Genomic DNA, 21,159 nt, shown 5'->3' on the forward strand with positions numbered 1-21,159 from the left:
ATGTTGGTCATTTTTTCTTCACATTAACATTGCTGATAATACTTTAAACCTAGATTAGAATTGGCCATATAAAACAAATATAATAAAAGTTTCAGTGCTACATAATAATGCACACAACCCAATGAAATGATGCTATATGGAAAGCACAGATTGTTTTAGGGGAGAAGTTAAAGGATTCAAGGTGTGTACATGGAAAATAACAAAATATTGTTGAAAGAAAATTTTAAAATATCCAAATAATTGGAAACATTCCCTATTCATAGTTCAGAAGAGTTAGTACTATAAAGGTAGAAATACTCCCATAATTGATCTACAGTTAATACAACCCCTATTCAAATTTCAGCTACCTTTTTAGCAAAATTAACTCACTCTAAAATTCATATGAAAATGAATTAAGACAGAATGCTTGAAATAATTTTGAAAAATAACCAAGTTACAGACTCATACTTCCCTTTTCCAAAATAGCACAAAGTTACAGTAATCAAGGCAGAGGGGACTGGCATAAAGATAAGCTATAGGATCAATGGAGTAGACTTAGGAGTCCATAAATAAATAAATTTATGGTCAAATGATTTTTGACAGACTGTCCAAACAATTCAAGGGGGAAAGAAAAGTCTTTTCAACAAATGATGCTGGTACAATTAAATTATGTACATAATCATGCAGTGAAATGAAATTTTGGGGAGGGGGGATGTTTTATTTTTATTTTTTATGGTCCCATCCTTAAGACATTTAAAACCAGGAAAGAGGAAACCATTTTTTAGAGTTGTGAGGTCACGGTAATGACAAACGTCAGGGCTGAGGCCATCTTACGGGTAGAGCGAACAGATCACAGAGTGTGTGTACAATGAAATTAACAAAACACTGGGGCTGGGGATGTGGCTCAAGCGGTGGCACGCTGGCCTGGCATGCATGCGGCCCGGATTCGATCCTCAGCACCACATACAAACAAGGATGTTGTGTCCGCCGAAAACTAAAAAATAAATATTAAAATTCTCTCTTTCTCTCTCTCTTTAAAAAAAAAAAAAAAGAAATTAACAAAACACTGTTGAAAGAAACTTTAAAATATTCGAATAAGGTGAGTTGTACAAACGCCAAGTAGCCAAAGAGAAAGGGGATCTCTTTGTTCATAGTTCAGAAGAGTTAACAATAAAAAGGTAGAAATAACCCCAAAATTGATGTACAGTTTCAATACAATCCCTATTCAATTACAGCTATGTTTTTAGCAAAATTAACTCACATGTGATAGGAATGTTACAGGTCCTGACTGGGGAGGTGGATGTCAGCCACACTGATGGTACAATTCATCAACCTCCCCAGATGTACTTCATGTATTTTACCATATGTATTTTATTAGTGGAATGAATTTGCATCCTAACTTCATACCATATACAAAAATTAACTCAAAGCTACAAACTCAGCAGAAAACACAAGATTAAAACTTTGTTGTTATATCTAAGAAGCCATTACCTAATCTAGGGTCACAAGTGTAAAATTTAAAAACTTTGTGCTTCACAGAATACCATCAAGTAAGTAAAGGTCAGGCATAGTGGTGCACCTCTGTAGTCCCAGCTACTTGGGAAGTTGAGGCAGGAGGATCACTTGTGCCCAGGAATTCAAGACTAGACTAATCAACATAACCAGAACCCATTTCAGAAAAATAAAGAAATCAAAAAGTGAAAAAACAACCAGTACAATTTGGAGAACATATTTACAAATCATATTATCTGATAAGGAATTTGTATTCAGAATACATAAATTCATACAGGGAACAATGAAAAAACCACCCCATTTAAAAACAGGTAAATGATGTGAATAGACATTAAAAAAAGATATATAAAAGGCCAATAAGCACATGAAAAGATACTTGAAATCATTAGCTAGGAAAATGAATATCAAAACTGTAAGATACTACATCGTACTCATTAGGATAGGTAAATTTTTTTTAAAAAGCAATAATATGTATTGGCAATAATGAAGAACAATAGGAACTCATATATGTTGATGGGAATGTAAAAGCAATTTGGTTATTTCTCAAAAAGTTAAAAATCAGATAACACATTCCTTGGTAATATACCCAAGAGAAATGAAAATAATAATTTACCTAAAAACTTGTACATGAATGTTCAGGGAAGCATTATTCAAAACAGTAAAAGAGAACATACACAAATGTCTATCAACTGATGAAGGGACAAATAAAATACAGTATATCCATACAGCAGAATACTATTTAACAATAAAAAGAAACGAAACATTGGCATATGCTAGAACATGGATGAACCTTGAAAATATTATGTGGAACAAGCCAGCCACAAAAGACCACATTTTGTATCATTCCATTTACATGAGATGTTCCAAATAGGTAAATCCAGAGACAGGAAGTAGTTTAGTGCCGACCAGCTGCTAAGAGGGAAAAAAGAGTAACTGCTCTTCTCTTAAGCAGTTCTAAGAGGAAGTATTTTTGGGTGATGAAAGTGTTCTAAAAACAGTGGTGACAGTTCAAAATTCTATACATTAAAAACCACTAAACTGTATTAAGAGTGAGCTTTATGGTATATAAATCATAAACTAAGTCTGTTAAAACAACAACAATAACAACAAAGTTTCAAGGTATAAATAGAGGAAAAGAATTGTTCTAGTATCATAGAAATAGCTGTGCTCCAATTTTTTTTTTTTAACCAAAAAAAGGGAAATCAAAGAGAATTGTCTTAGTCACTACTCTCTAAGAACATTTAAAAAAAAAAATGGTTCCAGATGATTACAATTACTGGCAAGCTCACAAAGCAAAAAGCTTTTCAATAAGTTTGTTCTTTAGAATGCATGAGTATGCTATGATGATATTAAAAACAGAAGTTATGACAACCAGAGCAATCTACCACTTGAGAAGAAATAAGAATCATTTAAATGTACAATTTTCTTCAAGTCTGATTTAAAGAAATAAAAGACTCTTTTATAAAATAAGTATTTTATAAGGGTAATAATTATGCTAATTTAGAAGTTTTTACAATTAATCTGCTAAAACAAAATCAAACATTCAAATCTTTGAAAATTATAGTTGGTTTGTTAATGCAAACCAGAAACACTATGGAGTTCAAATGTTGCACCATCCCCAAAGTTGCCACATTTTCTCACTAAAAAACAAAAAGTGAAGAATAAGAACAAAAGCTAATGGCTTTGTGAATTCATCTCTTTTATCTTGAGACCTGATTTAGAATAATGTAGTCACCTCTGTCCATGTGTGACACACTCATTTTACCCATTAGTACTAAAGAGGACCAGAGGCTAAACTGCTTTTGCAATGGTGAAGAAGGTGCCACTCATTACTTAGGGCATAACTTAAAAACCTTCATATGTTCAGTATCACTTCATTTAATCTTTACAACAATCTGAGGTGAAGGAATTACCATCCATTGTACAGAAAGGAAACCGAAGCATTTATACCTTTATCTAAGAAAGCTACTAAAAAATGCAATCAACCCCTTAAGGAAAAAAAGAACACATCCAATTTTTAAATTTCATTACACACACAAAAAAAGTGTACAGGGCTGGGGATGTGGCTCAAGCGGTAGCGCGCTCGCCTGGCATGCCGAGCAGCCCGGGTTCGATCCTCAGCACCACATACAGACGAAGATGTTGTGTCCGCCGATAACTAGAAAATAAATATTAAAAATTCTCTCTCTCTCTCTAAAAAAAAAAAAAGTGTACAAACTTCACTAGAATTAATGACATATTTAATCTGATAATCAAATGGATATGAAAATGTGTTGATTATACACAGGTTAGACTCTGGGCAACAGAATTGTAGTTAACACAGTCATTAGTGTATAACCTCAAAATTAACTGACAGCAGCAAAGAGAATGGCTAACTGGTCTACATTCCTCTTAACTGTTGCTTTTCAATTCTTTTTTTTTTTTTTTTTTTTTTTTTGGTGGTGATGCTGGGGATTGAACACAGGGCCTTCTGCATGCGAGGCAAGTAATCTACCTACCAACTGGAGCTATATCCCCAGCCCTTACTTTTCAATTCTTAAAAAAAAAAACTTCTCAAGACAGATATAGAAAACTAGAAATGTCAAAAGAAAAAAGAACAATAATTTATTCTAAATGTAGCATTTGCTTTTAAAATGTGCACATATGCTTTTTCAGAAGAGAACTGAATAGGCAATTGAGCTGTGCAGTACTATTCAAGATATCAAAACAGTAATGTTTGAAATGGTATTTTACAAAAGCACAGAAAAATAAAACCAAAAGGAATACTTACTTTCCCCTCCATGAATGTTTTGTTGTGTAGAAACATGCCAAATCCTTATTTTCCCTAATTATGTTCATTTTGTGCTAATACCTGAAAGATAAAAATATTGGTATCCTTATTACAATGTTATATATTCTTAATTTTTCCTGAATGTCCCACATCAAAGGTATGATATTTCTCTTACTTTCCTAGCTCTACAAGATCATAAGATTATTTTAAGGGCAGTGGTATGTTCAATGTTCTTAAAGCTTTTTTATTGTTGTCTGGTCAACTGTCACCCACTGGACTGGGTTTCTTGAGGACAAGAACTGGTCTTGATCAACATCCTGTGTGTATGGGATCCAATAAAAATTGTCAGTTAACAAAAATGAATCTTTGAATCTCACATTGCAAAATAATGTCTTGACTCATGAAGAGCACCTAAAAATTGTTTCCCAAGTGTCAAAACAATTCCAAAAGGCTTATGTTCAGCTAGCCACTTTGTCATCACTGTCACATTAAAGGGGACCTTTTGTAAATAAGAATTTAAAAGTAATAATTCTCTCATTATAAAAGTAATGTGTCCATAGTAACAAATCTACAATGTTCATAGAGTCTGTCATCTTTCATTCTAGCATCCAAAGATAATCATTCCATTCTTTCTCTTTACATTTAGAAAATTCATATTTTTTAAAATAAAACTGAGATTGTCATTTGTACTGTCCAACCTGTTTTCACAGAAAATAACTTTTCTCCATGGAATTAAATATTGAGAAAATGGTTAAGGCTACATGGTATTCCATTTTACGAATATACTGGGACAGGGTTATCAAAGTATACTTGCAAACTGCTTTTACCAGATCAAATCAAGATAAGAAAGGAAACTGAAATTAAGTATTCAGAAAGTCTTAATAGCAGTTTGATTGGTGGAGTCCTCTGGTTGAACAAGATAACAGATAAAGGTTGTTGAACTTCTGAGACTGATGAATCACACATGGAATGAGCTTCCTAACAGTCACATGCAGTGAGTCTATAAAATCCAGAATCCACTTACTTCATGTATAAAATCCAGAACCCACTTATTTCATAAAAATCAAATTGAGTTAATTCTACAGGATCATTGTTGGGATGGCTACTAATGAAAAACTGATGATAAAGTTTCAAACCACTATCACTTTATTTTGAATAAAATTTAAAAATGAATATGGTAATTGTTTTCTTTTGTGGCTTGGCAATTTCTAGGCCTTAATAATTAAAAATGCTCTAAAAGTATTGTAGCATACATACCAGAGTGTTAATGCAAATGGAATAACTAGAATTGTGGCTAACTTAAGGTTGGTCTACATCTTTATATACCAACTTTTAAAAATCGTATTCCTTTCACAATTAGAAAAAATTTTCATTCAAAAGCATTTAAAGAAAGCTAAGATAAGTTCACACACCATAAATTCACTCTTTAAGCATCAGATTCAGTGGTTTTTGGTGTATGTGGAGTTCTTCAATCATTACTATTTTTAAAACACTTTCATCACCACAGTAAGAAACACTGTCAGCAGTCACTTCCCTTGCCCCCAGCACCTGACACAACTCATCTACTGTTACTGTAGATGTGCCTATGCTGGCCATTTTGTCAAATAATATTGTATTATATTGACATACCACATATTGTTTATTCATCAATTGATTGGACATAATACGTATATTTTTTTAAGTATTTATTTTTTAGTTGTAGTTGGACAAATACCTTTATTTATTTTATACATGGTGCTGAGGATTGAACCTAGGGCCTCACACGTGCTAGGTAAGCGCTCTACTGCTGAGCCACAACCCCAACCCCCATATATATTGTTTCTACTTTTTTATTGTTATGAAAAAATCTGCTATGAACATGTGTATACAAGTTTTTGTGGGGATGTGTTTTCATTTCTTTGGGTATATGCCTGAGGGATAAAAACATTTTTAAAAATGCCTATATTTTTGAAATTGCTTTCTTCATCTCTCCTACTTGTTTTTGGACCACTAATTAGCTAGAGCCTTTGTATTCTACATAGAATGCTCATCCCTCAGATATTGATATAGCTTATACCTTCCTCTGCTTCAAATCTTTATAATGAGACCTACCTTATCCATGGTGTTTTAAACTGTGACCACTTTTCTCATTCTACTCTCTATTCCCTTTTGACTCTGCACCACCCCGTACCTTTCATATTCTAGTGTGCAACTTATTATGTTTATTATTTATCTAATCCTATCAGAATGTCCAGAGAGACGCGGTTTGTTTAGTTCACTAATGTACCTCCAGAGCCTCAAACAATGTGTAGGACACGAAACAGATATTCATTAAATATTTGAGTGAATGAATGAATGAAATGTAGCAATCTCCTGGGCAATTTGGATGTCCACTTCAAACTTGATGCTCTATCAGATATACTGCAATAGGGCTTTTCTTAATCTTCTAGAAAAGCAAAATTAATTCATGTTCTGAGGAATGACAAAGAGAACCACAAGTAATACCAGGTTTAAAGAAGACTTTATTGTTATCAGAAAGACGAAATTTACCAGACAATTGGCATTTTCCTGCTAATGAGCATAGAGACTGCTGAGTGTAATCCCGACAGTTGGTTCTGGATTTTTTTTAATGTGAGATGACACAGTCAAGTAAGATTTATTAAACCCAGAAATATCCCTTCTTTCTGAATCATTTGCAATAAATGATATTGCTAAAAAGAAACCTGGGTAGCCTGAAAATTCACCAAAAAAGTAAAATACATAGGAGAACAAGTGTTTTTTCCTTAATATTATAACTGAAGATTAGAACAATAAAAAAGAAACATATAAAGCACGAATGGCTGACATTAAATGTTTATACCAGAACAATTCACAACAGTTTAACTATGGAACCAACCTAGATGCCCTTCAACAGATGAATGGATACAAAAAATTTGATACATTACTCAGCCTTAAAGAAGAATAAAATTATGGCATTTGCAAGTAAATGGATGGAACCAGAAAATAACATGCTAAGAGAAATAAGCCAATTCCATAAAACCAAAGACTGAATGTTTTCTCTGATAAGCAGATGCTGATCCATAATGGGGAGGGGAATAGGGAAGAATGAAGAAACTTTGGCTTGTGCAGAGGGAGTAAGGGGGGAAGGGAAGGACTGTGGAGATGGATGGTAGAATGAGACAGATGTTATTACCCTTATATACATGTATGATTACACACCATGTACAGCCAGAGGAATGACAAGTTGTACTCCATTTGTGTTCAATGTGTCAAATGCATTCTACTGTCATGTATAGCTAATTAGAACAAAATTTTAAAAAGATGAATGGCTGATATTGACAAGTATTAGGTTGGATTCCTAGTCCATTAGATTTATCAGAATGACTGACTCTGCACTAAGGTCTTTTCTTAGGCAAACAGAGAAGAAAATGTGTTTGAGAAGAGACTGATATAAGAGGCTGATATTAAGAGACTTTAAAATTAAATGAAAGGCAGAGAAAAATGATAAAGATTTTTAAATTACCATAAAGAACCTAGGGCACACAAGATCCCTCATAAATCCTAAGAAGGGAATAAAAGCAAAATAATTTCATAGTTAATTACAAAACAAATTTAAGATTTTTTTTTTAAAGAAAACAGCTTAAAGAATGAATTCATGGGAATCACTGACATCTAGGTATCACTGAATAAATCAATTCTGATCATGTAATTAGATTTATCATTGGACAGTACATTCGTGGAATAATTTTGAACTATTTTCAATTCTTTATCTGAGCGATAATTAGAAACCTGTTACAAATAACTTTGAAATCTACAATTTCAAACAGAGAAAATAACCATACTCAATTCAGGGTAAAAAAAAACTAAAAGAAAAATGAAGTTTCCAAAGTTAAGATACTTTGCCATCTATAAATAAACCTTTAAGGTATTTCCATTTATGGACATGCTGTAATTTTTTTTTTTTTCTTAAACAAAGTGTTCAGGTTAAACATGTAACAACAGAACTTTGTTACCAACATATGATTTCAGGATGTTCTCAACAGAGAATTCAACAGTAGAAAAATGCTATTTTAACTAACATTGAGTTTTCAAAATAATCAGAATAATGAGATCTGAGGCTGTGATGTATTTCCCAGTGGTATAATATTAACCTCTCCAAAGCTTCGAGTTAATCTATTTTATGTTCTCAGGAAAATCTCAACTACTTTTTGATAAAGTCACTACATCCAATGAAATGGCAACTAGTCTGAAAATTGCATTAACTCTTTCAGACCATGAAGATACTTTTAGATATACTGAACTCACTAATTCATTAAATAACTAAAGAGGCAATTCACAAAAAACAGAAAAATACATAAAAATAGGTTGAATATTTTTTCTGCCTATATATCATTCAAACAGCACTGAGGCAATTTCAAGAGAACCATTGGAAAAATGAGTAAGGGCAAGTCTAGTCCCTTTGAATACAGGGGTCACGTGATTTACTTTAGGAAAACCCTGTTAGCTACCTGCCTACAGCATAGATCCCAGAGTTGCTAGTCCACACACAACATTTTAATGAACAATGAGCACAAGAAGTTATGTTCAAACACAAAGTAATTTTAATAATCTATCACGAAGGTACAGATGGTAAATTTTAAAAATATTACTTATGGTCAAAGCTAGACAAGAAATAACTGCTATTTATTGGCTGTGTAATTTCAAGCAAAAGTTTCTTCTCTGAACCAAAAGTCATCTATAAATAACAGTGATAATAATTGTACCAAAGAGCTTTAGTGGGAAATAAATTAATTCAAATAAAGGAGTTAATAAGGTACTTGACTTAGAAATACTCAAAAATACTAATTTATAATTACTATTTTAAACATACTACTCCAAATAAACAACAGTTATTTGTTGTGTATCTGAAAAAATAATATTTTTCTTTTATTTTCAAGAACTTATAGGTACCTATATCTTTTAAGGAATTTGGAGGGGGAAGTTATATTAAATTACTTGATTTTGTCTATTACTTGCTTCTGTCTAAATTTTTTGTTAATTTCAATCCTTCTATTTAATGTACATTAATCCTACTTGTCTGCTATTTCAGTTACTATAGTCAACCACAGACAACCAAGAACCAAAAATATTAAAGAGAGTTCCAAAAATAAACAATTCATAAGTTTTAAATTGTAAACTGTTCTGAGTAGCATGATAATATAGTGCCACCTCACTCTGTCCCGCCTGGGATGTCAAACATTCCTTTGTACAACACATTCAAGCTATATATGCTACTGGTCCTATTAGTTACTCATATTGACTGTCAAAGGTCAATCAGGTTATCAAAATGACTATCACAGTATCAAAGTGCTTGTGTTTAAGTTAATTCTTATTTTACTTAATGGACCCAAAATACAAGATTAGTGGTGCTGGTGATTTGCAATTGCCAGAGAAAAGCTATAAAGTGCTTCCTTTAATTCACACACACGCAAAAAAAAATAGGTAGAATATTCTTTACTGCCTATATATCATTAAGTAAAGGAGTAAAAGTTCTCAATAAAAAAAAAAGAAGGTATGCTGAGGATGCTAAGATCTACAGTAAGAATGAATCTTACATCCATGAACTTGTTTAGAAGGAAAAAGAAATTCATGATATTTTACTGCTGCACTTCAAAATGCAAAAGTTATGGCTGTAGTGAGTGAAAAGTGATTAGTTCAGATGGAAAAGCATAAACAGGGTTCGGTGCTATTAGCAATTTCACAGATCTACATGAGGTCTTGGCACATATTCTCTGTGGGTAAGAGGAAATTACTGTAAATCACCTAGAATTTCTATCTTCAAAATACCATATTTTACTGATTCCATCAGCCTTCAGTTACTACATAATCATTCGAAATAAACTATTTTTTTTTGGGTGGGAGGGGTACCAGGGATTGAAATCAGGCACTCTACCACTGAGCCATATCCCCAGCCCTATTTTGTACTTATCTAGAGACAAGGTCTTACTGAGTTGCTTAGGACTTCACTTTTGCTGAGGCTGGCTTTGAACTCACAATCCTGCTGCCTCAGCCTCCCGATTACAGGCATGCACCACTGTACCCGGCCAAAAGTATTTCTTAAACTGGATGGCATACATGAGGGTGTCATTTTATTTTCTACAACTTATATTTTCCACAAAACTTTTGAAAAAGAATATATAAGACAGACCAAGGAACTCATGATAAACATTTTAAAAACTATTTAAGTCAATTATAACCTAATTCTTAACCTTCTCTTTATTTCAACTGTACTTACAAAATATTACAGGTCAATCTTGTATACTACATTTTTTCCAGGTATTTGGAATTTCAAGTATTAGAAATATTTCCCTTACTTGTATCCAACCTAAGATTTTAGAAATTTGTTTGATGCCATTAACTATGATCTGAGAAACTTTCAGGAAAAAAAAAAACTTCATTTCATAAAATAAATTTAATCTTGTCAATATTTTCTCTGTATAACTTTTTAATATACTTTAAATTTTCAAAACACTTTAAATTTTTAATACACTTTAAAAGTGGTATAAATATCACTGTTGTAGGCAAAAACTCTTAAGGATTTTCATTTTTCATGATAGAAAATCTGTAGCATTTCTAGTATTTGAGAAGTTCAAGCATCAAGTTGGAAATATCAGTAATAGTCACTTATAGGCATGTGCTATAAATAACAACTGTCCAACTAAAGAATGTATAAATTGTAGAAGGAGATCCTGGTAGCAGTTTTGTCATCAGCTTTGCCACTTTGACAGTTGTTAGAAGACACTTAAATTAGAAATAATATATCTGCTAGAATTACCATCACTTAAATTTCAATCACCTTTATTCTTTCAATAATTTCTCATTTCAAATTCTCAAAGACCTACACTTCCTTTTCATGAGGAAAAATCTTGAGCTTACAGGCCTTTGGTCGCTAAATTGCACTGAAAGCAACTCCAAATTTTTTCAAGTCTGCTTCACTTGTTTTATTTATATATCCTAATATTAAACCACCATCAGAATTTCCTCCTGTTTGGTCTTTTGAGAGAACTGTACTAAGGGTTAAAAAGTCAAACTCAGGGCAACACAGGAATCTTGGCTGGATTCACCTTTTTCAATGAATTACACTGCTTTATGCTTTTGAATACCAATGTTCTCGCATTCTCTAATTTATTACTGGCAGCAATGCTGACATCCATTCACAATCATTTATGGATAAAATTGGAATGATCTTTTAGAAGATACAGGATTTTGACACAAAACCCAAGGACTTGAGAGTCCATTAAGCAGGAGCCTACATCAAACTGACACGAAGAACAAAAGTAGGATGAAGTGACCAAACACCATGGACACAGTCTGGGACAGATTACAATCAGGCTGTAGGCAAAAGAATTTGCTCACCTAGCAAAATTAAGTATATGCCTGTGGCTTGTGATAAATAAGCTCAAACAAACATCATTTAACCAGGGATGAATACACTCTGAAAAATAACAATTTAATCAACAAAAGAATTGGCACTAAACAAGGTTATTATATATTTAAAAGTATGCATTTTTGCATGACCAACTAGAATAAATTTTTACACAAATAACTTGCAGATAGCAGGTAAGATACTATTTTTCTTAGTCTAGAACTTAAGAACATAATTTATTATGCTCTCAAGTACTGAATTAAAAACATCAGTTTGTCTTAAAATACATCAAAAATATAAGGTGGAATGATGGAGGGATAGACAGATGGTCAGATTTGTGATAAACCAAGTACTGAAAAATATTAATTTGAAAATCTTTGTCAGGCATGATGGTGCACAACAGTGACTCTGGAGGCTGAGGAAGAAGGATCACAAGTTCAAACTCAGCCTCAGCAACTTAACAAGGCACTAAACTCAGCAAGACCCTGTCTCAAAATAAAAAGTAAAAGGGGTGGAGATGTAGTTTAGAAGTTAAGCTTCTCTGGGTTTAATCCCTGTACAAAACAAAACAAAACAAACAAACAAACAAACAACAAAAAAAAACAATAAACAACAACAACAAAAACTCCTGAAAATCCTCGAGATAGGATGTGAATGTCTAGTGCAAAGTTCTTTTAGGTTGGCTATAGATGAAAATTTCTAATAACATGATGAGGGAAAACTATGAGCCTGCCTTTCTTTTCTGATTAAATTGTCCTACAATGGAAAGACTATTTACCTACTACACTGAAATAACACCAAAAAATATGGTAGACATTCACATGGTAGGAATTAATTTATGAAGTTAATATTTCCTCATACAGCTATATCTTACAAAAATGCAGGGCAACTATTTCTAATGTAAAGGCTAATTTTAAGGAAATTAAAGCCTTCTTAAAAATCTAATTTTGTTCATAACTGGATTCAAGTCTGACTTTTTAAATAAAAGGTAAAAACCATAAATGCTTAACAGAACATTAATATTTACCCAGATTAAAAAGCTCCAACTAAACTATTTTGGACAGAATGTGCTGTGCTGGGGGAAATTGCCACCTATGAAGTTTAACCCTGTTGGGGGTTTGGGGTTTTTTGTTGTATGTTGCCCATAATGCTCTTTAACTCCTGGGCTCAAGTGTTCCTTCTGCCTCAGCCTCCAGAGTAGTTAGGACTATAGGCATGGGTTACGATCTTCAATAGTGTTTTTAATTCTTAATTTTAATATATAACAAGTATAAGTCAAAGTATTTCCTTCTAAATGAATAACAAATCAGTATGTATAAAGTGTACAATGCCTACAGTAATCTAAGACTGCCACAAACAGATCACAAATTAAGCTTTAAGAACATTTTAGGTTCCTTAATTTATAGAAGAACTAAATTCCTCCAGAGACAAATGCTCTTAGAAAATAAAGAAGCCTGCAACAATATCAACTTTCAACAGAGCAACCACATCTTTAAATAATTGCCCAGAAGTTATACTGAAGCCTTTGTATTGTCTGCCACATCAAAATTAATTTTAAGTATTTCTACTACCCAAGAAGTCAAAATAATCTGAGATCTCCCTCAGTTTTTAAAAAAATTACACCTTTTCAACTAAAAATTGGGTGTATATTCATAAAATAAAAGGGCAAGAGAAATTAAAATGCAATCCCTAAATCTGAAGAAACAGTGTTTCAATGGGAGAAAAGGGTACACAACACGTCACAGCTGGTCTTTTCTATTCAGAAAAACAAATGCAATGTTGAAAAAGATATCCATCCACCTCTTCTATTTTAATAATATGTATGCTGGTTTCATCTGAGGGAGTAGTTCTTATTTCTAAAATAAAAACTTTATTATAAAAAATAAACATTTTTCTACAGAAGATATACTGTGACCCTTTCCTTTCTCAAACTTAAAAATGTCTTGAGATATTCTATTCACCTGAAAGTTTTTCCAGAATGTGTTCACTTAAGCAATTTTTTAAGATCTCTGCTACTGATCATTTACACATTTTACTATGTACACATTCTTCAAGCTTTCTAGGCTTAATTTCTATTTCATTTTATCTTTGAAGCATAACTTGGCTTTTGCAAGAACAAACTGTACTATTCAATAAACTCTTCTTGAGCTCAAAATGACATTTAATCATCTAACTCTATTATGGTCAATAGGCCTAACGGGCAAAAGGAATTTTAAACAGCCAAGTTTTAACTTGTTACTGTTTTCCCTATATAGTAAACTCACACTGCAAACTAAATTTCCTAAGCCTGAAACAGTTTACCACTTGAGGACAAGTTTTACATTAAGCACATCAAACACTACTTTTTATACTAAGAAAATAAGAAGTTTATATTGTTACAATTTCCCTTTCACCCAATACTAAATAGTAGTAATATAGGTTTCCAATTTGTTCTTTCTGAAATACCCCTATTATTTCTAACTCTCCTATAGTGTTTTATAGCTCACAGAATATTTCCAAATTACCTTCAAAAAAAATTCCACTTTTAAAATTAAACCCAGCACCTGTAAGGTTTTGGGAAAATATGACTAATCTGCTCTAAGATTTAAGAAATATTCAAAATACATTCTGTATCCTCATTAAAAGTTTGAAAGAAAGTCTCTGACACTAAATGACCAAGGAATACAAGTCAGAAATTTCCTGTAGAAGAGTTTAAATTTTAGTGTGTACATTCAATCATAACCTTAGTAATCCTTCCATTAAGTAAGTGCTAACAACTGTAGTTGATGAAATCAGAGCAGAAAATAATTATTGTAAATTGCTTTAGGTGTTTTGCTTTTACTATTACTGATCAAATGCAAAGACAACTGACACTGGGCAAGTGCTAATTATGTGGTGCTGAGGATGGAACCTGGTGCCCCACATATACTAGGCAAGCACTCTAGCACTGAGCTACAATCCTAGCCCCTCCATTCTTAACCTTATGTCTTCTTAGTGGGTTTCTTGAGTCAATATATAATTGGATCTTACTTTCTGATTTAATCTGACAATTTAACTGGTGTGATTACTGACACAGTTACATGAATATCTATCTTGCCAGCTGTTTTCTATTTGTCCCATCTATTGTTTACAGCCTCTTCTGCTTTCTCTTAAATGAGGATTTAACAGATCTATCTTAGCTACTGATTTATTAGTTACATCTTGTATGTGTTCTTTTGTTAGTTGTTGCCCTCTGTTTAAAATATGTTGTTAAACAGCCTAACTTCAAATAATATACTGCTTTATGTGTAATGCAACAACCTTATGAAGTATGTTCAATATCTTCCTCTTATCCTTTCAATTAATTTCTATTTTTGCAAGATAAAAATACAATATGCTGGGCTGGGGCTGTAGCTCAGTAGTAGAGTGCTTGCTTAGCATGTGTGAGGCACTGGGTTGGATTCTCAGCACCACACACAAATAAATAAAATAAAGGTTCACTAACAACTAAAATTTTTTTTTTAATTACAACACCCTTTTTGTTTTGCACAATCTTTTTTTGGGAGGGGTGGGGGGCAAACCAAGGATTGAACTTGGGGCACTCGACCACTGTGTCATATCCCCAGCCCTGTTTTGTATTTTATTTAGAGACAGGGTCTCACTGAGTTGCTTAGCACCTCGCTTTTGCTGAAGCTGGCTTTGAACTCCTGATCCTCCTGCCTTAGCCTCCCAGCCACTTACACAATCTTTACACCATGCCCAGCTTACACAATCTTTTAAAACAAAAAAAAGAAAAATAAATAAATTTAATTTTACATGCATGTATTTGTGTAGATACAAGTTTCACCTATCTGGAATTTCTTTTAGCATGACTTACAGTATAGATTTACTGGCAAGAGTTTTCTCAGCTTTCATTTCAGAGTATCTTTATTTCATCACTTTTTTGGGGGGTGGTGGGGGAAGAGTAGACACTGGGATTGAATCCAGGGTTTTATTCCTTACATGAGGCAAGGACTCTACCATGGGTATGAGCAACATACTCAGCCCTTTATTTTGAGATAGGGTCTCCCTGAGTTGCCTTGACTGGCCTCGCACTTGCTATCCTTCAGCTTCAGCCTCAAGAGTAGCTGGGATTACAGACCTGTGCCACCACACCTAGCATTACCTTCATTCTTAAAAGGTGTTTATGCTGGGTATAAATTCTGGGTGGATCATTTCTTTTTTTAAGTACCTTACAGTTGTCTCAACTGTCTTCTTGCTTGCATTCTCTGTCATAATTTTGATCTTTTTTCCTCTATACATAGTTTCTCTTTTGCTTGGCTAAAGTCAAGATTTTCCTCTTTGCTGGGTGTAGTGGCACAGACCTGTAATCCCAGCAGCTTGAGAGGCTGAGGCAGGAGGATCTCAAGTTCAAAGCCAGCCTCAGCAATTTAGTAAGGCCCCAAGAAACTCAGCAAGACCTTGTCTCTAAATTTAAAAAAAGGAGGGGGGGGGGGGTACTGAGGATGTGGGTCAGTGGTTAAGTGCCCCTGGGTTCAATCCCCCCCTCTTTGGTCTCTGTTTACTTAAGCTTGGATGCATGTGTTTTGCACAGGGTGTTTTTTGTTTGTTTGTTTTTTGTTGTTGTTGTTGTTTGTGGGGGTGGGGATTTATCCTGCTTTGATGTTCTCTAAGCTTCTTAGACCTGTGATTTGCTGTCTCATTAATTGTGGATAATTCTCTAATATCTCAAGTATTTCTTTTGCTCTTTTCTCTCTTCCCCTGGGATTCCAATTACATATATATCACAAGAATGATGTTATCCCCAAACTCTTGAATGTGTATGTTTTTAAATGTTTCTGAGTTGCAGGTGGGTAATTTCTACTGACATATCTACAAGTATGGTGATTCTTTTCTCAGCTGTGACAAATCTAAGACCAAAGATTTTTTTTAATATTTATTTTTTAGTTACAGGAAGACACAATATCTCTATTTTGCTTTTATGTGGTGCCGAGGATGGAACCCAGTGCCTCACACATGCTAAGCGAGTGCTCTACCTCTGAGCCATAACCCCAGCTCCTAAGTCCAAAGATTTTATTTCTAGCATTTCCTTTGGGGTTCTTTTATAGTTTCTCTGTTGAAAATACCTTGCATTTTGCCCATTTTTCTGTTTCAACATTTAACAACATAGTTTAAATCCCCTGCTGGATAATAGTCTCTACATTAATCTGAGTTAGTTCTCAAAGGGTATTCTTCCTCTTGAAAGTTTTTTTCTTTTTTCTTTTACTATTTTGTATGCGTTAGAGTTTTTCATCAAAAGCTGGACATGTTGCATAGGACAGTACACTGAGGTGAAAATATTTTATAACTAGAAATGGACACACCTTTTCTTTGTGAGGCCTTTAGTGCAGTTATGTTGTTACTCTATTTAGGAATTGGGTTGGGTCTGTGAATTTGCTATAGTTATCCTCAGTGTACCAGACTTTATTTATCTGCAGAAAAGCTTGTATCTATGGTGGTGGTGGTGGGGGGGGGGGGTGGCTTACTACAGTAATGTCCATTCCTTGTTTTTTTTTTTTTGGTAGCAGCAATTGAACCCAGGGGCATTTAAACATAAAGCCACATCCCCAGCCTTTTTTATTTCAACACAGGGTCTCACTAAGTTACATAGAGCCTCACTTTAATTGCTGAAACAGGACTCAAACTTATGATCCTCCTGCCTTAGACTCCCAAGTTGCTGGGATTACAGGGCTATGCTACTAGTCAGACTAATTCTTTGTGTGTACCTTTTTGTATACTCTTGTGCCTTTCCTCATATTAGTCTGCAGTTATGATTACTTGCTATTCAAAGCTTCTAAAGTGTGGCATCAAGAGGTGGGGGACAGAGTCTCTGATCTCATTTAATTTTTCAGTTTAAGCCATAAACTATGTGCTTGGATCTCAGGGATATTACATTCTCATTTCTACAAAATCGTCCTTAACTGCAGTTTGGGGTTCAGAGCTCCACCTTTAGGCATAATATTCCTACACTCTTCTCTTGTTTCACCTGAGTTCAATAGAACTAGCAAGAATGCCTTTTCCCTCCACAGATGAGACAGAGGGGAAGAATGAGAATAGTTTCTTGACCCTATTTAAGAGCTCTGCGGCTGCTCCCCTCCACTAGGTCTACCAATACGCCCCTGGGTTCCTTCCAACCTTTTCTAGAAGCATACCCAGTGAAGTTTGTGGATAAAGAGCTTAGTGCACTCAGCCTTCATCAATTTCTCATCTATTCTGGCTGAACTCTTCTTACCAGTATTCAATTATGTCTGATTAAGATTAATGCAAATTTATGTCTTCTCTCCCTCTTTCTCTTCTCTGTCCTTAAATTTGGGGCTAGTGGTTTGCTCTGTGGCCTCCATTCTTTAATTGATCTCAAAAACAAAAAACAAAAAGGAATTTGAGGTGAGACTAGTTCTCTTTTGTTGCAAAGGTGAACAAAGCTGCTTTTTGCAGAAGGTGGTCCTATAATTTATGATGCAGTTCAGGATAGTGAAGAAGGTGTGACAATAATTTGGCATAAAAAGGGAGCATTTATTGGGTCTGAGAAACACTGACTCAAAGAATATCTCAAAACAACTCCCCTTTTACCACCACCAATAATGACAGTGAAGGCCAACATCTATTAGTGCAAAGTGTTTACCAAAATTGCAGTTTACCTGCATAGTCTTGTTTTTACTTTGCTAATTTTAAGTAAATCAGAGAAGCAGAGGGAAAATATGTGCAATAGAAACCTTAAAGTCACCTGTGTAAATACAACTGGTTGAGAAACAATTACTTAAAATTTACCCAATTTATTCAGAACCAGACTCCACTATCAACCTTTTTACAAATTTAATAATGCCAGTACTGTGATGGTTCACCTGTGCAACCTCCCCCATTTACTTGTGGATAAATTTAAATTCTTGCAAAGAATGTGTGTTCCATGATTCCATAACTGGTTTTCACTGATGACATAAATCTATTCTGTTAATTTACTTTTAAGCTTAAGTATTTTGTTTGCAACTAAGTTTAACACTAGATGATGTTTATATATTTTAGACAATTTATCACCACCACTTTAGAAAAAGAGGAATTTAGAAAAAAAAGCCATTGCTTCTCACTGGAATACAAATGCTGGTATTTTCCATGAACTGAACTCTATTAAGGTTCTTCACATTCCTATTTCTTAAAAATGCTCTGACTCCTTTCTTCCTCCCGTAATATGTTCTACTTCCTGTTTTTAAACAAGTATAGTGTTTTCTTAACAAGGACTAATATTCCCTGAATGCACTGTGATATTAATAGTTCAAGCCACTTTTTAGATATAGCTCCTTAACATTGTTTCACCTTATATTTAAAATATGAGCAAGGTTTTGTTATATGTTAAGTCAAACAATAAATTACTTCCCAGAAACAAGCAAAAAACAAACAAACAAACAACAACAACAAAAAAAAAACAGTGAAATCTAGTTTTTTCAGGATGCTGGATTTCTGACAATTTGGGTGGGGGGGGGTGGAGAGCAAGGCCAGTTTCATATTCCCATAGATTCACAAAATACTGGCAATATACTACAAACCCTAATTCTGTGAGCAATTTCCTCAAATCCTAAGGAAAGAAGAGCCAAGTCCTCCTACTCCTGTGTTTAGTTCCAACATCTTAAAAATAGTGACACAATGGGGCTGGGGTTGTGGCTCAGCAGTACAGCACTAGCCTCGCACGTGCGAGACCCTGGGTTCGATCCTCAGCACCACATACAAAAATAAACAAGTGAAATAAAGGTGTTGTGTCCAACTACAACTAAAAAAAATAAATATTAAAAAAGCATTAAAAAATAGTGACACAAATGTTCAAACTTAGAAACCTATCAAGTTCAGAAACTGATAAAGGAAATATTATAAAAATAATAATAATCATCACTAAGAACGGGTCCAAAGTCCTGAAAGTTTAGCTCTTTTCAAAGACACTGTACTTGAAAAATATCAAAATAAATTTACTGTAAAAAGCCCTTCATAGAAGAGGCAACAACAGCAGGTAGAGGCTCTCCTTTTTGAGAAGCAGGGGCGGGTAAGAGGGAAAAAAGCAGACAGGCAAATCAAAAAAAAACATTACTTTCAAAGACTACCCCTATATTAGGGGGAGAGTTTTACTCTTGCCAGCAACTGAAAAAGGAAACAATCTCAAGACAACACAGGTTAAATGAACACCCTACAATCAGGGCAATTTAAAGATAGGCACTCTTAAGTGTGGTAAGTCTCTAATACACCTTTAACAGTCACTTCATTGAGTGTCAAAGTCCTACTTCACCCATTCCAAAGGCTGCAGAGGTGAAATCACAGCAGCCAAGAAAGGCCACTTGTATAAGCTATCTTGCATAAAGAAAAAGGCTTGGAGAAAAGCTTAGTTTTGATAAAGGAAGGAACTGAAGAAGGGACGACACATTTTGCTCATTTCCCAGAAAAACGAAACAAAGCTAAGAAAAGAAAGTCAAGTCTAAGCGGGACTCAGGGAGGAGGAGGATCGCTGACTAGGAAACATAGAGTTGCCTGCCTCCAGGAGGAAAGGTGCTCCGGCTAGGAGGCAGGAAGGGAATCCCGAGGGCGGAGCCCACAGGGGAATGAGGGGTGTGTGGGGTTAAGGATGCGCTAAGGGGAGTGGGGAACCGTGGTGGGTAGGAACCAAAAAAAAAAACAGGCAAAGAGAGGAGTGGGGCTGAACAGGACAGTACCCTGGGCAAATGTCACTCAGAGCCAGGGGTCCGGGGGCTGCGAACGAAGGACCCACACCAGCAGCCTGGGGGGAGGGTAATCTGCTGCCCTTAGCAACTTCAGACTGCAGCGGCCAAGACACCACCCCTTCTTTTCCCTGCTCTGAGTGCCCCCGCCCAAGTCCCCGCGGCGTGGGGAAGGGGTAAGTCTCGTGCCCGGAGTCGGCTTTACCTTCGCGGGAGGCTGGAGAGGCTCCAGCCCGAGCTCCTCCCGCCGCCGGCTCTGCGTCCAGAGTGGGATGAGGCGCTCTCTGACCTCCTCCCCCTCACAACTTCCCCTTTCCCCCGCCGGGCCCTGTAGCTCCGCTGCCGCGGGTTCCTGGTGCCGCCGCGGCGCTGCCTCCCCGCCCCCTCCGCCTCCTCCCTCTGCCTCTCAGAGGCTCACTCTGGAGGCCGCCATCTTCGTCCAGGCTTTGAGCGCCGCGCTCCAATACGCCTGCGTCGCCACCGCCCAGGCAGTCACGAGACCCAGTCAGCTGATTTAAGTGCTTCCGCCTCCTGCCCCGCCCTCTTGCATATATTTCCCCGCCCTCCCTGTCCCATTTGCTCCCTTCCGGGAAATATCGGGTTTCTCCGACCCGCCGGCCCGCCCCCTAAGCAGGTACACATGCGCAGAGTGAGTGAGTGAGGAGGCCGGCCGTGGGGATCCGAGGGTCCACGCAACGCGTGAGGGGGCCCGCCCCGCGGCGCGTGCTGAGGAGGATGTCCCCCTGGGCGCGCGCGCGCACGCGATGGGCCACGCCTCTTGGTGTGTTTTCCAGCAGCCACGCCCCTCCATTTGTGTTCCGCGG

The 21,159-nt window shown here is 35.6% G+C and overlaps 1 protein-coding gene across 1 annotated transcript in view; it reads right to left on the minus strand.

Annotated features, from left to right (window-relative positions):
* Positions 1 to 20,658, minus strand: part of Dnajc13 (DnaJ heat shock protein family (Hsp40) member C13) — a 117,873-nt gene extending 97,215 nt beyond the window's left edge. Inside the window, exons 1-2 of the mRNA XM_027933725.3 lie at positions 20,541 to 20,658; positions 4,262 to 4,342 (exon numbers count right to left, since the gene is read on the minus strand). Of these exons, the coding sequence (XP_027789526.2) occupies positions 4,262 to 4,329 (68 nt within the window). The 5' untranslated portion in view covers positions 4,330 to 4,342; positions 20,541 to 20,658. The remainder of the gene's footprint in view (positions 1 to 4,261; positions 4,343 to 20,540) is intronic.
* Positions 20,659 to 21,159: the final 501 nt, after the last annotated feature.

This window comes from Marmota flaviventris, chromosome 8, assembly GCF_047511675.1.
Source record: "Marmota flaviventris isolate mMarFla1 chromosome 8, mMarFla1.hap1, whole genome shotgun sequence".
Taxonomy (NCBI): Eukaryota; Metazoa; Chordata; class Mammalia; order Rodentia; family Sciuridae; genus Marmota; species Marmota flaviventris.